The 18,823-nt window shown below is 40.9% G+C and overlaps 2 protein-coding genes across 4 annotated transcripts in view; one reads left to right on the top strand and one right to left on the bottom strand.

Annotated features, from left to right (window-relative positions):
- LOC136945817 (1,4-alpha-glucan-branching enzyme-like) overlaps positions 1–1,852 on the top strand; it is a 157,921-nt gene extending 156,069 nt beyond the window's left edge. The window contains exon 16 of the mRNA XM_067239891.1: positions 1,168–1,852. Within this exon, the coding sequence (XP_067095992.1) occupies positions 1,168–1,230 (63 nt within the window). The 3' untranslated portion in view covers positions 1,231–1,852. The remainder of the gene's footprint in view (positions 1–1,167) is intronic.
- A 5,868-nt stretch (positions 1,853–7,720) lies between these two features.
- The window catches only part of urb1 (URB1 ribosome biogenesis homolog), a 76,605-nt gene continuing 65,502 nt past the window's right edge, over positions 7,721–18,823 (bottom strand). For all 3 annotated transcript variants that reach the window (XM_067239879.1, XM_067239880.1, XM_067239881.1), the window contains 5 exons: positions 9,858–9,967; positions 9,551–9,745; positions 9,207–9,442; positions 8,378–8,968; positions 7,721–8,167 (listed from right to left, as the gene is read on the bottom strand). In XM_067239879.1, coding sequence (XP_067095980.1) covers positions 7,977–8,167; positions 8,378–8,968; positions 9,207–9,442; positions 9,551–9,745; positions 9,858–9,967 — 1,323 coding nt within the window. In that variant the 3' untranslated portion in view covers positions 7,721–7,976. The remainder of the gene's footprint in view (positions 8,168–8,377; positions 8,969–9,206; positions 9,443–9,550; positions 9,746–9,857; positions 9,968–18,823) is intronic.

The raw sequence follows: 18,823 nt of genomic DNA, 5'->3' as shown, positions 1-18,823 counted from the left end.
CTGCATTTGACAGGGGATATCCAAGCATGGAAACATTGTGTATGGCAATTATGCTAACATTTTAAAGTGGAAGGGAAAGGTGAAATGATGCCCATATACCTACAAGTCATTCCTGACCTGTCATTTAAGTCATTCGCTAGTATAATATGTAATTGCTGGTGGACTGCTGATAACAGTGTACAGTCTTGTCATCAACATGAGACAAAACACAGATAACCGGCATCAAAGAATATGATACACCATAATTACCATTTTATATATTTTGATCAAATAAATTAATGTAGGTGTTCATTTACAACACATGGTAGTGATCATCCACCCAAACTAAACGATTGCTCTAAATTGATAAAGCAGCTTTGTATTCTACGAAGATTTTAATCATGCAGCGGGCTGCTGTTTTGTGGCAGTGCAAACATAAAAGACCATATCTAGCCAAACAAAAATTCAACCATTAGATACAAACAGAAGCCAAAGAAAATCCAGCCACAAACAAAACAAGACAAAAAGTTTTCTAAAAATGGATAAGATTGTTTTTAGATAAGTTGTGTACAAGTTGTGTAATTCCTACACGTTGTGTAAAAGTGTTTCCGATTTTAAGTACTTAAGTAGGGTGACCAGACGTCCTCTTTTACCCGAACATGTCCTCTTTTTGAGACCTAAAAAATGCGTCCGGCAGGGATTCCAAATTTGTCCGGGATTTTGCCTCGTCGGATATTTGTGTTTCTCTGGGTCTTTCACAAACTATTACGCCGGAATACGGAAAGGGTATCTCTCTTACGTTCCACCTTCTTGCGCGAGCTCTGACTGTAAAGAGAACTGTCATTTTGATTATATGGTGCGGCATGCAATACACGACCAGCACCCGTCCCCTGTCCCCCCCGTCGACGCTACGAAGTGTCCTCTTTTTCACAAACTCAAATCTGGTCACCCTACCTTAGGTGAATCTGCCATGAGTAATGGTCAAATTTCAAGTAAATCAGACCTATGGGAGATTTGAAGATTTTATATCACTGTACAGAAAAAAATATCACAGTGGACCTTTATGGATTCTTGAAGCTTTTTTTGTTTAATGTGAGGAGTAAAAACCAAGTGTTAGCTATTATATGTCATATGTCAAAAGTCCCTCTCTAAATTTCCCCTTTTCTCTCTCTGTCTATTGCATTCTAGGTCTACATCCCCTGCAGAACAGCCATTGTTCTGGCCAATGAAGAGATTGATTACTGTTATTAACCATGTGAATGGACAATAAAATGGATCATGGTTGCCAAACCAACCTCAGCATTACCAATAACCTTCTACCATTTTATAAGTGTCACACATCACCGAAGGCAACTTTGTTTAGTTTAATTCTTTCCCCATCTTCTCAAAGTAACAGCACAAAGTTGAAATTAAGTTTACTTTACAGTAGCCATAATCAGTTTGCTTATGTAAAAAAAAAAAAAAAAAAAAAAATCATATATCAAAAAGTATAATACATTTTTTATATCTAAATACACACTTTGAAATTAAGATTTGTATTACAATGCCAGTACTTCTATGGCACCTTCTATGTCTTTTGTTGCTAGTGATGTGCATTTCAATGAACTTGATTACTATCTTAACAAAAACATGTATATATTAATATTATCAATTTATTTTGCACAATGGAACTAGCAGACTTGAATTAAGAGTATAATGCTTTATTTTCAGCAGTTATAGGGAGGTAATCATTCTGAATTCAGGCAACTGCTGGTCTTAATTTTCATGCACTAAAACTGTATCTCCAAATGAACATCAAATGTGACATTTTACAAAAGCATTTATTGTCGAATCAATAAAATTGAGAAAGTCAAACTGAGACTTTAATACCTAATGTGGTTTGCTGTCTTTATTTGTATTCTTTTTTCTTCAAGTTCAATTATTATTTTGGAATGACAAGGACTCTGACCATGTCCAATTCAAAGTAATTTTGCTATATGATGGCACACCTTGTTCATGGAGATCTACCATGTAGGATTTAATTTTAACTGTAATCCAACACATCTGATTATAATAGTTAGTTGGTTGATGTAATTGAATTTGAGGATGTATGTACAATTAATGTGTTGGGGGTTCATTGATAAGAAACATGCCGGAACAACAAATTATGTTGTTTGCAGGAAGGGGAGATAATTAAGCTGAGTTTGTAGAAAGTTGAGAGGTTGTAAAGTGTTAGTAATTGTTGGGGGATTGTTTATGGTAGGTCAGGTGGCTATCTGTATTAACTATTTCTGAGGGTGATGACCCCACAAAGGTCAGTTGACCATTTTGGATGGTCAACTGACCATAATCACGTTTATATTGATTGATTGTTGTTTAGAGAGACCAGATGCTTGACAAATTCCAGGGAACTCCTTTAAATATCGAAGCTGAAGATGGCCAGGGGATCAGTACTTGAGACGCTGTTTGGGAGTGCGCTACTTCTGATCATCTGATTCATGGCCAGGTGGTTTTGTGTTCTTGTCTTATGTTTGTGTGTGGATGATGGTTACGTTGGTATATATTTGTTGTCGTTAGTATATTATCTACTTCAAATAAACAATCACTTTATAATTCACCCAACTCAGTTTGACAATTGATTCTCTTAAAAATTCCACAACAGTTGACAAGCTGAATCAAATTTGTTATAACTGGGGTTGGGCATGATAAAGGCAATAGCCAACCTGGAGTGTTCCAAACAAAAGCTAATATTGCTGATATTTTTGCAATATTTGGACCATGTCCTGGCAGTAAATGAAGAACATTACATGTTTTTCCAGGATAACTGGATCGAATTTGACCATTGAATGTTTATGATGTCCCTGTGTGTCTAACCAACTGCAGTCTAACCCGCACTGTTTTAGACATCCTTTAGCTAATAAATTACATTTTGCTGAATGATTGAAGGGCTAGACAACAAACGCTCTAAAGAAAATATCATAAATGGCAACACGGAAATAAATTGACCAGGGCACGTAAATTTCCTGACCGTGCTTTTGCTCCATGCAAGAAGCGCCATCTAGTGATCATTACGTGTCAGTGACAGCGTTTCTGTTTGAAGACTCGGGTCATTTGACCCCTAACTGCGTAAAACAGGTTAAATAGGCTTGGCGCTTCTAGTGTTAACCACCAATGTGTTGAAGACTTTGGTATTATAACCAAAGCTTGAAGTTGTATCTGAAGTACACAATTTAATTAGTATTCTTGCTATCAGAACACAACAGTCACACTATTGTTACTGCAACGTATATTCTTCAATATTATTATATAACCCCCCTAACTCCTCCCACATTTCTTGCTCCACGTAGACAAGAAAGGTGTCAAAATGTGCTTATAGTTCCCGCTATTGTTTTCTGGAAGGTACTGTTTTGGGAAATGTTGAAGTTTTTGTATTGAAAAGTATCTCCAACTACCCAGCTAGCCAATGCTAGCATATAATGTCACAAACTGGCGTGCATTAGAACAACCACTTGTATTGCAGCAGTACCTATTATTGATGCTCTTTAATGGCACTGGTAATTAGTGATGGGTGTCTCGATTCCTTGCAGCCAAAGTCTGTGCAGGAATGTTGTGTCCAGTATATTCTTTCTTGATACATGTTCATCTGATACCACTAGAGGGCGCTCAAGTGTCTGGAGGTGATTGAGTTAATTGAAAGAGAAAGAAAGAGTGAGACGAAAGAAGACAAGTAAAAGACATGTTTCCAAGTTCCTCTGCTTCGGTGTCAAATTATTTATAGTCTACTCACGACACAACAAGGAAGTCTGCTGGGGTATAACAATGTAAAACAAGTTTGACACTCCAACTTACCCTTTCAAGATCTTCTCCCTTACGTCATAAGCCTTAATTGGGAGGATGTAGAAAATGCCCACCCCCAAGGGTAAACTGCCCCACATGGTAATCAGTAGCCTCAGGACAAACAAACATTCCCTTTCATCCTCCACCTGTTGGCCTAACTAATTTAATGTCACAGCCTGCCTTTGTCATATCTGGTGACACACAGAGATGGTAGTTCAGAGAATTCTTGTATGAATATTGGTGAGTGCTTTGGTGGCCGATATATAATAACAAAAAGTATTGATTCGGTTTTGAGCTCTATAGCAAGATATTCAATTGATGTAAATTCACCTAGCTCATTGATTTTGAACAACAATTTAGATGAGAAAATAGCTGCGTTTCCTCCACCTCTTTTTGATTTCCTAGAAACTTGATGAAAGCTGTAATTGGGCGGACACACCTATCACTGTTGCCGTGTCATTGTTTAGCCAGGTTTCTGTTAGACAGATGCAGTCTCAGTTGTTTTCTTTGACCAGATCATTAACTAGAAATGTTTTGTTATTTAGTGATCTAACATTTAGAAGGGACAGTTTCATCTGTGGGGTATTAACAGATAAAACGGGGGGAGATACATTTGTAGGAAGAATATGGATAGTTTTGAGAGCTGCAAGCAGCAATGCGGGTTGCTCCGCAAAATATTATAAAAATGTACATTGTAGAAGGTCAAGAGTTGGACAACAAGAGAGCAAAATTACTTCATGTTTGGCAAACAACAACAGGCTGAATGGAGATTCAAACTCAAGAGCATGAGGTTGCAAGCCAGCCTCTCGATCCTCTCTGCTACACATCAACTGTTGAGATTTTATAAATAGAAAGGGCAGAGTATTAGCTTTGGGACAAAGTTTAAACAGCTGTAATTCAGTCATCTTTCGACATTTACATTACATTTAGTAGACGCTGTTATCCAGAGCGACTTACAGTAAGTACAGGGAAATTCCCCCAGAGGCAAGTGCCTTGCCCAAGGACACAACGTTGTTTTGCACAGCCGGGAATCAAACCAACAACCTTCTGATTAATAGCCCGACTCCCTAAACGCTCAGCCATCTGACCCCCCATTTTAAGGTGAAATTGTGCATGGTACTTCAGAATGATGTCATCCTGTTTAACTAAACAGATAATATGCATCATGACAGGCCAAAAGCCTGTGGCTGGATTCGAACCAGTGACCTTTCCACTTTGCAGGACACCATCCCAGCCCATTGAGCTAATCTCAGTGTTGGGAAGAAAAAGGTCAGTTACTGTATTAAAAAAGGAAGCCTTAACTTAGAACAGTGGTTCTCAACCCTGGTCCTCAGGTACCCCCTGTCCTGCATATTTTAGATATTTCCTTGTCCCAACACACCTCATTCAAATGAATGGTCGTTAACAGGCTTCTGCATAACTAGATAACGACCCATTCATTTGAATCAGGTGTGTTGGAGCAGGGAAACATCTAAAACATGCAGGACAGGGGGTACCTGAGGACCAGGGTTGAGAACCAATGACTTAGAACAACGGGAGCTAGATATTAAAGTTTACAGTTTATTTAATCCGACACAAGACTAGGCAGTCACACAAAAAAAAAAAACTAGAGAGGGTACAATTTCCGGGGAAATTGTAGGGTGTGCTCGCTTGCGTCGGTTGCACAGGGGTCCGTTTTTGAATGACATTTTTACAACTGATATTTCTGTATATTTTATATAGAAATGCATACTTATTATTTATAAAGATTACATAGATTTAAAAGCATTTTTTTTTGCTGCTCATTTACAACTTGAAGGATTCATATGTGTCTATTCCAATATGTAATGATAGTATTCAATGACACAAATCTGTGTTCTAGAAAGAGTGGTCTGGAGTCGCAGATGTCCCATAATATCAGCTTTAATGCAGCAGTTGGAAATCAACAAGTACAGAGCTCTGGGGTTGTCTACGTTTCCCTACCCGCAACAGAGTTTGGGCTGGTTCACGAAGTCCAACTGGCTATCTTTCCCTGCCCCAGCATATCATATACAATGCAATTGAAAACACAAGTATCAAAAAAGGGTTGAGCTTGTTCTCTCGTGCGTCAGGGAGTTGTTCTTGCCTACGCGCGTCCCACCTGCTCGGGTGCCATCTCCACCCAGTTTCAAGGTTGTTTCTGAAAATGAAGAGATAGAGACACAAAGAACAGCCTGCTTCCCACACTCAGTGTGAGACCCAATGTTTAAGCCTGAGCACACTTCTAAGTTAATAACTTTAATAAGCACAATGCATAACTTTAATAAGCACAATATATTATTTAAACTCAAAATACGAGTGAAGTGTAGAATTAAATATGATGTCTTCTCGTTTCCCTTGCAAGAGGCAGCCTCATAGCTGAATCAAACGAATAAATTTGGCAGACCGGTGTAAAAATTGACCTAATCTCTATGACTTAAACGTCCTTTTAAGTTTTCCCATCTCGTGATATTTTCAGGCATTTAGCCTACTACATTCATTCATTAATAAAGAACCCCCTTTGAAGATTATTCTACGATGTTACCGGCAGTAGAAGATGGAATCGCGATTCAGCCTACGCGAGACACTACAAAAACATCTACACAGATGTTTAGGAAGTCAAACGGCGACAGAACATGTTTGGCACTCCCCTTACTTAAATCAAAAGTCTTTCAATAGGTGAAACTATCTGACTTCTAACCTGAACTTCATTGCCACAGCCTAAACTTTGTCAATCTGTTCATGAAAATAATTAATTTCAGCCTAAACCGTACAACGGAACGTTAAATAGAATTCAACCAACGCAATCGCTGCCAAGACGAACACAGCAGTAGTCTAGTACTGTACTGTAGTAGTACAATTTACCGGGGCAGCTTCTCCACACAGGGCTATCGAATTTTGCGTTGTTACTGACAATGATCGCTACCAGTGAGCTTTTTATGAATGAGCGATTTCCACTAAATAAATGTCAAGCGTATTTACGTTTTTGGGGGCATTTTTTCAGTTTGCAGTGTACTGCAAATCCCGATTCCAGCTAAGATAGTGCCAATAACAACATTGTTAGATGTAGGTTAGGACCATTTTTACACAGGACTGGCCAATTTCTTAGTTATCATGCAACTTCTTCAACTTTGTGAGGCTGCAACATAGCCCATCATATCACCATTCCCTCTTGCACTAAGGGAAATGACAAGAGAACTGTGTTTCATTCACTTCAATCTTAGTATTTTGAATTGTAAATGAGCAGCATAAAATGTATGAATTGTGCTACCTTTATAAGTAATCCTTATTTAAACAAATATCAGTTGTAAAATTTCACAAAACGGACCCACAAGGCACACCTCACAATTTCACTTGAAATTGTACCCTCTCAAGTTTTTGATTAAATTAAACCCTTTTACCTACGGATTAAAGTTAACTGAAGAAGAATGAGCCAGTCCTCTACATTTACAGTTGTGGTGTGAACTGTCCTTGTGCTTGTTTAACCAAGATGCAACAACCCCACTTCTGGGTGAACATCAAGATGGAGAACATTACCAATTTCTCTCATCTCTCATATACATGGGAATTTGAATACTATTATGATTACATAGACCCTGTAGTTGTGGATCAACACAAACTCAAATATAACAAGTGTAAGTAGTTACATTTCTTACCATTCGGAAAAATCAGTTTCAGTACAAAGATTTTATGCTAATTACTTATTTTAACTTTATTTGATAGATTCCATTGTTATAATATTCTGGATGTTTTTGGCTGCGTTTGTGAGTTTCTTTTTTGGAATTTTAATACTCATGTCACACCCTAAGAACACGCAACGGTAAGGGTTCAACAGTGTTGATGAAACAATGTTTACTAACAAAATTGCTGGTTATGAATTTTAAAACAGTAGTTATTTTATTCAGAATTGCAATGAACCAGAATTCACAACTGGTAAATTCACAGTTTATTTAATCTTTTACACAGAGTATACAGCACCCAAACCACACAGCTGAGAAGTTCCTTTTCTGCTTAACAGGTATATAAAAAGCTTTGTTTTATCTAAACACTTATGCAAGGTTTGATAATGTTACATTTGATTAGGCAATTCATATTTTAAAGTTGCAATGTAGAAAATACTAATATGAGTACACACTGTAGTTCACAAATAGAAGGATTAAACTTTCTCTTTTAATATGTTGTCTTCAAAGACTAAGTGATTGACTAATGTCACTACAAATACTTTTGACAGATCTTTGGGCCAGTGAATGTGACTTTTTCGGTCCTTTCTCCTCAGCCCCTGCTACCAGTTTGACATGTAGCAGAAACATCTCTGGGGATGTGGCTCCACTCCACATTTCATATATGTATTGTGACAGCAGCATCAGCCCAGCTTCTGAAAATGGGAAAAGGGGGAGTGGGGAGGGACATGACCTAAAATGATTTACTTGTTTTTTTTGTTTGTTTTCTATCAAAGCAGTAATACTGTGTAATTCTTAACATTTTCCTTTTTCTGTTGACATTTCACAGACATATGTGTACCAATGCAAAACTATCAGAGAAGACAATAAAGTCAATGATTTTCTCTGAAACTGGATTCTCTTACCTTTTCTGAACTGGCCATGTGTAGTCTCAGTCAAAGAGAGCACCACTTGATGTAGGTTATTAGAGGGGCAGCCGCACGCCTCCAGTAAGTGTATCATGATGCTTGTGAAGAGCTTGAGCATCTCAACTCTTGAGCAAGTCAAGGACTGGTGCTCAGACATCTGGTGATCAGACATCTGGTGATACAGCCTGAGAAGGTCTGCTTTCAGTGCACGATCACAGAGTAGTGCATCTATTATGCCTTTGTTTGGTATTGCCACATTTTGTAACCACTGAACGAAGTCTACTGTTCCCCTTTCATTACATTTCTCTTCGATCAATGATCTTAGTGACCACTTTATGAGCAGGTGTGCTGTGGCACTGACTTGACAGCTAAGGTGTTCACTGTCACTTTCCTGGGGATGCTTACTGCCCTTTAGATCAGAGATTGGAGATACAGGCTCCCAGTATGTGAAGATAATCCTAAGGTGAGGTTTACAGTTAGCCAGAATGGTCTGTTTCTGCTTTTCCACCTCAGCATCATCCATCTGTTCCCCTTCTTGGGCACAAGACCGAGTAGAAAGGAAGTTACAGCCTTTGTCCTTCACAGTCTCTGAGGGGGGAGATAAACAAACACGCATGTTTAACTCATGTCATATAGAAGGACAATCATCAATACCCAGCATAGAGAAGCAGGAAAGACCATGAGATGTACAAAGTTTACTGATGAACAAGAGCAGTTATTTGCAGAATAGGGCATTTCTCTGTAAGCTTATCCACTAAACATAAACAATAATACAGAAAGTTAACCAGATAGCAGTCAGTTGTGGGCAGAGAATCATAGCACTAACCGAACAACTCCATCATGTGCTTCTCAGCCACATGTTGCAATAGGGTCAGGAGGGCTGCATCATGGGCCATTGAAGCCCAGCAGTGGAGCAGAGAGAGGGCATCAGAGGAAGACAGGGATTGTGGTTGCAGAGTCAACCAGTCGCTCTCTTCATGCATTTTAAGAACTGTCCTTCGATGCCTCAAAACAGAGCTCAGTGTCTCCACTAACAGGCTCAGATGTGCAGCCTTCACACCCCTTCACACAGCAAAAAAGGCAAGTCAAAAAAGAACACATTTTTATTTACAAACCAAAAACACTAGGGGATATGCATTTTTGTAACGTGTAAATGGGTTTCTCTTTTACCTCAGGTGTCTGATGACAGTGGTGAAGAGACACAGGAACTCATTGATGAGAGGAAGCGGTAAGCACTTTGTGTGCCTCTGAGGTTTATTCTCCACAGTGGCCTCCATGTTCTGGCTTTCCTTTTGCCCAAGGTTGGTAAACCAAACCACATGGATCAGATCTATGACTGCACTGAGAACACATTGATCAAGGTGTCTGAAATGAAGAAAAAAGGTTCCATTAACACATATAAATAGAACAGTTCAACCATTCTTGGAATACATCTGTAAAAATTATTTTTATACTGCTCCAGTATAGTAGTGCTCACCTCCTCTCCACTAATTGTTGTGCCCAGGTTATCAATCCATGACCCTTGGTGAAGTTGTAAGCAGCTTTGGTTACTTGGACAGCCTGGTGTAAAACATTTAAAATCTGACCCTAATGGGAAGCAAGAAAAACTTTTAGTACACGTTGACCAAAATGCTAAACAATGCATGTGAATTTTACTAATAATCTTGTAATGAATGTAATTTCAGTTCTACTTTCTCAGTATGAATCATATGCATTAACAGACAGAATGATATGCAAAGCACTGTAAAAGGTTTTGCCACAAATTTGTATCTTCGCAATCAATCAAATGCCAGAACCCTGCTTGACATTCCCTAGATGTGTGTTTAATCACCCAGTATTTATTTATTTTCAAAATCACACCGATTGCTGATTTATGGCAATTTTGCTCAAGTTTTGATTTAATTGTGCATTCAGACATTTCCCCCCATGCCTTTCAAGGCTGAAATTCGCCTTTCTATCAGCAGATGTCGCAAGGGTTCCCTTGCACAAGTCTATCATTCAGACAAAGGTTACAGTTACCTAACATTCCATTCTGATACGTACTGCTCAAGAATAAATGTAATTCTTTGGAATGTTGCGTGGATTTCAATAGACAACGTTAAAAGTAACTGTTGAGTGGGCTGTTATAATGTTAGGCACCTGGTATTAGAAAAGAGGGACTTTGATTGTGAAGGAGGAAGTTGTTGCGAAGAGTAGAGACAAAGAGGCCAAATAGAGGAGTCACGGAGCACAGTAGTTCTCATCATTTTGCACATAATTATAGACTATATATAAACTATACATATTTTGCTACACATATCTTATTTAGTCTGCATAACCTTGGTCTGAATGACAGATTTGTTCAAGCGAACCCTTGCGACATCTGCTGATAGAAAGACGAATTGCAGCCTTGAAAGGCAAAGATCCATCCATCGTCAACTGCTTATCCAAGTCGGGTCGCGGGGCAAGCAGCTCCAGCAAGGCCCCCAAAAGTCCCTATCCAGAGTCACATTAACTAGCTACGATTGGGGGACCCTGAGGCGTTCCCAGGCCAGTATGGAGATATAATCTCTCCACCGAGTCCTGGGTCTTCTCTGAGGCCTCTACCCAGGAGTGCCCAGAAGGCATCCTTACCAGATGCCAAAACCACCTCAACTGGCTGCTTTCGATGCAAAGGAGCAGCGGTTCTACTCCGAGCTCCTCACGGATGACTGAGCTCCTCACCCTATCTCTAAGGGAGACGCCAGCCACCCTCCTGAGGAAACCCATTTCAGTTTAAGTTGTTTGACTACCTCAGTGACCTCCCCCAGAGAAATGTAATCTGATCCCCCATCCGCCTCTTGCTCTGCCTCTATCATAGAGGGTGTGGTGGGATTTAAGAGTTCTTCAAAGTGTTCCTTCCACCGCCCAATAACCTCCTCAGTTGAGGTCAACAGCATCACATCTTTTCTGTACACAGCTTGGATGGTTCCCCGCTTCCCCCTCCTGAGATGGCGGACGTTTCCCAGAAGCACTTTGGTGTGGAGCGAAAGTCCTTCTCCATGTCTTCCCCTACACCCGCTGCTTTGCCTCTCTCACAGCAGAGTCCGGAGACCTCCTCCGGAGACCTCCTCCGAAGACAACATATCCCAGAAGGCCTCTTTCTTCAGTCGGACGGCTTCCCTGACCACTAGTGTCCACCATGGTGTTTGAGGGTTACCGCCCATTGAAGCACCCAAGACCTTGAGGCAGCAGCCTTCCACCACGGCATCAGCAATGGAAGCCCTGAACATTTCCAACTCCAGTACAAAGCCCCCAACCTCTGAAGGGATGCATAAGAAACTCCGCCGGTGGTGTGATTTGAATATCTCGCGTACAGGGGCCTCCTCCAAACATTCCCAGTTCACCCACACTTCTTGCTTGGGCTAACCAGGTCTGTCCAGAGTGTTCCCCCACCCCCTGACCCAACTCACCACCATATGGTGATCACTTGACAGCTCAGCCCCTCTCTTAACTCGAGTGTCCAAAACATACGGCCTCAGATCCGACGACACGATTACAAAATCGATCATCGACCTTCGGCCTAGGGTGCTCTGATACCACGTACACTTATGAGCATTATCTTCGAACATGGCGTTTGTTATAGATAATCTGTGACTGGGAGGCCGTTCCTCCCAATCACGCCTCTCAAGGTGTCACTGTCATTTCCCACATGCACGTTGAAGTCTCCCAGCAGCACTATGGAGTCCCCCTACTGGGGCCCTAACCCTCCCATGGGTGGTGGGCCTTATGGATGAGTGCAGAGATGAAAAAAAATAAAAAAAATAAAAAATAATACTCTTCACTGGGATCAAATGACCCCTGCTTGCCACTTCTAGAGATAGGTGGCTTTGAGGATACTATCGAAAAAAATTATGAAACATATGATTGCAGACATCATTGACACTCCTATTAATGTATTATATTTCCTAATACTGCAGAATTAACCAGAAATTACAATTATCTTGTCAAATCATGTTTATCTTTAATTAACTGTGTGTGTGTCTCGTGTCAATTGAGTTTCTCTACGTTGTTTTACCCTTCAGGGCTCAACATTAACATTTTTTGGCACTGGCCCCATCGGGCCAGTGGGTTTGAAACTTACTGGCCCCATCGGGCCAGTGGGTTTGAAACCCACTGGCTCGATGAAACCCACTGGCCCTTTAAAAAAAAGGGGAACCACCACCCCGGTCTGCCAGTCCAGAGGCACTGTCCCCGATGTCCACGCGATGTTGCAGAGTCGTGTCAACCAAGACAGCCCTACAACATCCAGAGCCTTAAGGAACTCCAGGCGGACCTCATCCACCCCAGCTTTGGAACTGTGTCGGAAAAATTGAAGATGTAACACTTTTATTCTGTATAAAATGATACTGTGTTTAGCTTTGTGTGCAAAGAGGCCTACCCCCAAATCTGAACTCTGGGTAAACATACAAGACCCTTATCTTGGGGCTGAGGACGAAGAAGAGGGGGGTTTGTTTGTTTATTTAAAGATCCTGTAAAGAAAATTCCATGATTTGCTTCTCAGTACATTGTGAAATGAGTTCCTGAAAGCATGTGCAAAGCGCGAAAACTTTGTCGCACTGAAATGTGGAGTTAGACCGTAGAACAGTTTCTCTTCCATTTTCAGATCAGGTTTTAATGTGCGGAGCCAAAAAATTACTGATCTACCTCACTTTGACTGATCTACGTCAGATCACTGAATGGCTCCTCCTGCTGTACTGTTATTGTAGCCTACATCAGCTAACTAGCTAGCTTCAGGATGTCTCCCTCCACCCGCAACTGCATCTTCCCTGGATGCAAGAACTTCAGATGTGCTGTAACGCTATTTAACCCTTTCACACGTACGTTCAAAATTTCTTGACTGGTCCCCAAGAGTGAGTTATTTATGTGCGTTAGTTTGTTATATCTCAACGTTCCAGAAATTGATTATGACGCATTATAATCAAATTTCTATACAATTTCACAATTTCTCGATTCACATTTGAAAGTGACTAGTTTGCACCCTGTATTAGTGACGACTACTCAATTCATTGGTTATTTTGTTTATCCCACCTTCTCGTTACGTATTTCTTCTGCTTCAGGGGACTGGCAAGACCTTCAAAGTTTTGGCTAATATTCTGATGCCAGAAGTATTTGTATAACTCTAATTATACCACCCATATATTTTGCACGATACTGATATGAAAGCAACTGTTGTATTTCACAAGGTGATGTTTTAGCCAAACTAGCTAGCTCGTAGTGTAGTAAAGTGCCAATCAACAAGGTAGCTGTTGCTAATTTACAAGGCTATGTTACGTTGTTTGTGTGGTCGGATTATAACGAATACAAAATAATTCAGATACACCCAGTCAGTCTAACCTGATTGCTATTAAAGAATATATTGTGCTTAATAAAGTTGTGCATTGTGCTTATTAAAGTTATGAACTTAGAAGTGTGCTCAGGCTTAAACATTGGGTCTCACACTGAGTGTGGGAAGCAGGCTGTTCTTTGTGTCTCTATCTCTTCATTTTCAGAAACAACCTTGAAACTGGGTGGAGATGGCACCCGAACAGTTGGGACGCGCGTAGGCAAGAACAACTCCCTGACGCATGAGAGAACAAGCTGAACCCTTTTTTAATACTTGTGTTTCAATTGCACTGTATAAATATGCTGGGGAGGGACAGAGAGCCAGTTGGACTTCGTGAACCAGCCCAAACTCTGTTGCGGGTAGGGAAACGTAGACAACCCCAGAGCTCTGTACTTTTACATTTACATTTTACATTTAGTCATTTTAGCAGACGCTCTTATCCAGAGCGACTTACAGTAAGTACAGGGACACTCCCCTGAGGCAAGTAGGGTGAAGTGCCTTGCCCAAGGACACAACGTCAGTTGGCATGACCGGGAATCGAACTGGCAACCTTCAGATTACTAGCCCGACTCCCTCACCGCTCTGCCACCTGACTCCCTGTACTTGTTGATTTCCAACTGCTGCATTAAAGCTGATATTATGGGACCTCTGCGACTCCAGACCACTCTTTCTAGAACACAGATTTGTGTCATTGAATACTATCATTACATATTGGAATAGACACATAGACATATGAATCCTTCACTATACATTGTTTTGTTCTCTCTTCCATCTCGTAAACCTACGGAGTTGGCAACAAGACCGTGTTCTCAAAATAAGTTACTGGAAACCATCAAAACAAAAATAAAACGATGCATTACAATCCTAGCAAATTAGTCTGACTGGATGCACCTGCATTATTTTGTACTCATTATAATCCGACCACACAAACAACGTAACATAGCCTAGTAAATGATCAACAACTGCTGATTGTCAACCATGAGCCATAGGCGAGACTGCAGAATGACTCCCAGACCACTTGACGAAAGGCGATCAAGCAAGCTCATGGTGCTTGGATACCTTCAAACCTTTTTGGTTGGCTTCTACTTTTCTGGGAAAACCTTTCTGGTGAGTAGATTATTTATAATCACAAGTTATACACATACCTGTGGCATGATATTGAGATGAAAGCATGACTTGTTGTTTTCCACGAACTGATGTTTTTGCTAGCTAGCTCGTTGCTATGTTTAGTCTAATTAGAGCAAACAATAACGCAGACATCCATTTTTAAATTGATGGCTATGTTTTGTGATCTCTTGATACCATCTACTGCCATTCATTATTCCTCATTTATTGTCAGGCCACAGTTCAAGTATTGCAAAAATGAGAGGCAAGTGTAATTTCTTTGGAAAATCTAGGCTAGGGCTACTTGATGGACGACATGTATAATAAACCAGACTTTATGCTTATTCAATATAACAACCTATTGAAATGACAAGACTAATGTATGACTAATGTGGGTGGGGAGGTGGGGAACAGTCAGATGGCTGAGCGGAGAGGGAGTCGGGCTAGTAATCAGAAGGTTGCCAGTTCAATTCCCGGCTGTGCCAAATGACGTTGTGTCCTTGGGCAAGGCACTTCACCCTACTTGCCTCGGGGGAATGTCCCTGTACTGTGTAAGTCGCTCTGGATAAGAGCGTCTGCTAAATGACTAAATGTAATGTTTCATAGGGTAATGAACACACCTCGAGTGCCTGCTGTTGACCGTTTTCTATGTATTAAACATCTCCCTTTCTAATTTTGCAGGGGAATGTGAATGTTGTCCCGCACAGGAGAGCAAGAGACAAAAGAAATGTTGAAAGATGGTTGCACTGCTGTACAAATTGTCCATGTATAGTACATGGCCTTCTGTCAGGTGTCAAGCAAGTAAGGTCAGCACAAAGCGACTATTCCCTGCTGAACATCAACTAGACCGTCGAGCACTTAATTCCTTGGTGTACCAGCAGCGGCTGAAAGCCCATTTCACATCCCACATCCTGACCACATTGTATAGAGCAGTGGTTCTCAAACCTGTCCTCAAGTACCACCTATCCTACATGTTTTAGATGTTTCACTGCTCCAACAAACCTGATTCAAATAAATGGGTCGTTATCTAGCTCTGTAGAAGCCTGGTAACAAACATGCATTTGAATCAGGTGTGTTGGAGCAGGGAAACATCTAAAACATGCAGGACAGGGGGTACTTGAGGACATGTTTGAGAACCACTGGTATAGAGGGACTATAGAGAGCATCCCGAGGAACTGCATCACGGCCTGGTTTGCAAACTGCACCACTTCAAACCGAAACTCTGCAGAGGATAGTGAGGACAGCCGAGAAGATAGTTGGGGTCTCTCTTCCCTCCCTCACAAACTTCTATACCTAACGCTGCCTCCGCAAAGCCACACGCATTATGGACAAACCCATGCAACCCACACGCACCTGTACATCATCAGACTCCACTCAATATTTTTGCATATGGCTGCTACCTCAATAACTGATGTCCACATATTATGGTATTAGTATGTTATGCTTACATTCAGTTTCCCTTGCACTAGCTTACTTGTTTACATTCACAGTATCCCCACTTCTTGGTGTCTTGAGGCATTTGTCACAAATCTCATCTTGTCTTATTGGACCAATTTTATTGACCTAATTCCACGCAGTTGTTGTAGTTGTCTCGATTATATCTAGGTCTTGGAAGAACATTGTTTCGTTTCATTGTGTACTGTAAGTACATGATGACAATAAATGCCAGTTGACTTGTCATGACAACAGATCCAGAAATCCCAAGCCCTTCATGATCCTGGATGTCCATAGTGGATCCTGTGTAAAGGATCATGTCCTAAATATAGCCAGTACATCACACAACTCAAACATTGTGGACCTTTTTGCCGATATGTTGACGGAAGCTTTGCCTACCCCTACACAGCATCAAGGTTTTAAATAATTTTTACGTGATATTTTTTATAGATGTGTGCTAATGATATTCCTTGATATGTAACGTGACAATGACGAGATTGTAGCCTTTCCTGGACATGTATCTGAAATGGGTAAAAGGATACTGTGGTAAAAATTAATAAACGTGTTGGTGTGGGTTTTTTAACTTCTTAAAATATTTATTATAATAACTTACTGTCACTACTGTTCCGATTTTCAAATATTCACAAGTGAATACACAGTGAATGGATATGATATATTATCGTAGTGTAGCTGTCGAGAATCTAACTTGGCTAATACCAAAAATGTAGACTGTCATGTTTTTTGTTTTGATCAGTACTCAATGCTTTGTGGGTGTCAAAGGGTCAACGAGATAACCTACTCTTCTCACTTGAAAATACTGAGGGGTCAAGTGGTACATCATCAAGGGTCATATTTGTTGCCAGAACACAAACAAATCTAAGATGGCCTCTAGTAGCTCAAAACGAGACAAGACAGACGCTTGTCGGATGTTTTAGATGCACATTTGTGAACGTATATCTATTATTTCGATCTCTGGTTGTTTGTACAAAAATAACATGTGTTGGAAGTGATAGCCAAGTCAAGGAAAACAGATAATTTTATGGTTTAGTAGGTGACGTGACTAAAGCGAGAGTTATTTTTGGTTAGCTGTTAACTTACATTAGCTAAACTAAATTGTCTGAACGTTTTCATATAGATAAGGTAAACATGTAAAGGTAAGGTAAACATGTTCATAATATAAATGTAGGCTAATGTTGGACTCTCTATTGTGACGTTTTTAAACAAAATTAGACGTTCTAAAGGACGTGTTCCAACACACCGGTGTGTTTGTACGCTTCAGGGACCAGCCAGTTCTCAACACACCGGTGTGTTCGTACGCGTCAAATGGTTAATTTCCCTATTGATAAGGAAAGAAAAAATAGGTGGATTGACTTTGTGAAGAGCCACGCTGATGGAAAGCTTCGGATAAACTCCAACAGCCGCCTCTGCAGTGACCATTTCACAGCGGATAGTTTTAACATGGACCAGAGACAGACGGGGTTCAGGAACACACGGCTTCTCTTGCAGCGCGGAGCCGTACCGAGCATCGCCCTCCCGGCCGTTCCTCCTCCGGTCGCACCTGGACCATACACCACCGCCAGCAGTTCATCACTCAGTTCTGTGTGCTTATTATAATTATACTCGATAATTTTTCCAGAGGTATCTCTGCTATGAGTTAGTGCAAACCGCTAACTTGATATTAGGCTACTCGGTGTAGAATGATGGTATTTTGGTGAAATGGTAGCTAATGTGCTAGAAGTAGTTGGAGAGCTCACTGTCTGCTCTCTCTAGTGTCCATTTTTACTCCTGTGTTACAGCTCTGGGGAACATTTCATTTATATGCATCTGTATGTTTCACTCATTGAACAAATATATTCTACATTTACATTTAGTCATTTAGCAGACGCTCTTATCCAGAGCGACTTACAGTAAGTACAGGGACATTCCCCCTGAGACAAGTAGGGTGAAGTGCCTTGCCCAAGGACACAACGTCATTTGGCACGGCCGGGAATGGAACCGGTAACCTTCAGATTACTAGCCCGACTCCCTTACCGCACAGCCACCTGACTGACTCCCTCCACATTCTAATTCTATACTGTTTTGTTCGGCTTGACGTAGCATCCATTATCTGGGTCGTAGGTACCCAAGGCAGCGCCTTCCAGCGAGGGGGCAGAGCTTCAGCTCCTTCAGGCGACACGCCCCTCCAGTCTCAAGCAGAGAAGACTGCAGATTTTCTCACGATTTCAAAGCCCAATTTAACATACTTGTCAGTGTTTTTCTTTTTTTCATTTGAATTTGGATGGATAGTTAATAACACATTCTTCTGTGGTGTGGTGTACTTAAAACTCGTTTTCAATTCCACTTTACAGGATCTTTAAAGGAGATATTGTTTGGCAGGGAAGACTGAGGTCTGGTGACCATTAGCTTGTCACCTTGTGGGGGTAGGGTTGATGTTGTAAATGTCCATTGCAAGGGACGCACACACGTAAACGCGCCAGGTCTATGCCAGGGAGCCAATGAAGGAAGAGCCATGGAACATTTGCATGCCTTTGTTTTAGCCGATAACAGTCAAGAGCGGTTCT

Source organism: Osmerus mordax, chromosome 7 (assembly GCF_038355195.1).
Source record: "Osmerus mordax isolate fOsmMor3 chromosome 7, fOsmMor3.pri, whole genome shotgun sequence".
Lineage (NCBI taxonomy): Eukaryota > Metazoa > Chordata > Actinopteri > Osmeriformes > Osmeridae > Osmerus > Osmerus mordax.
The sequence above is the reverse complement of the archived record's forward strand: the minus strand, read 5'-3'. Positions and strand labels throughout refer to the sequence as shown.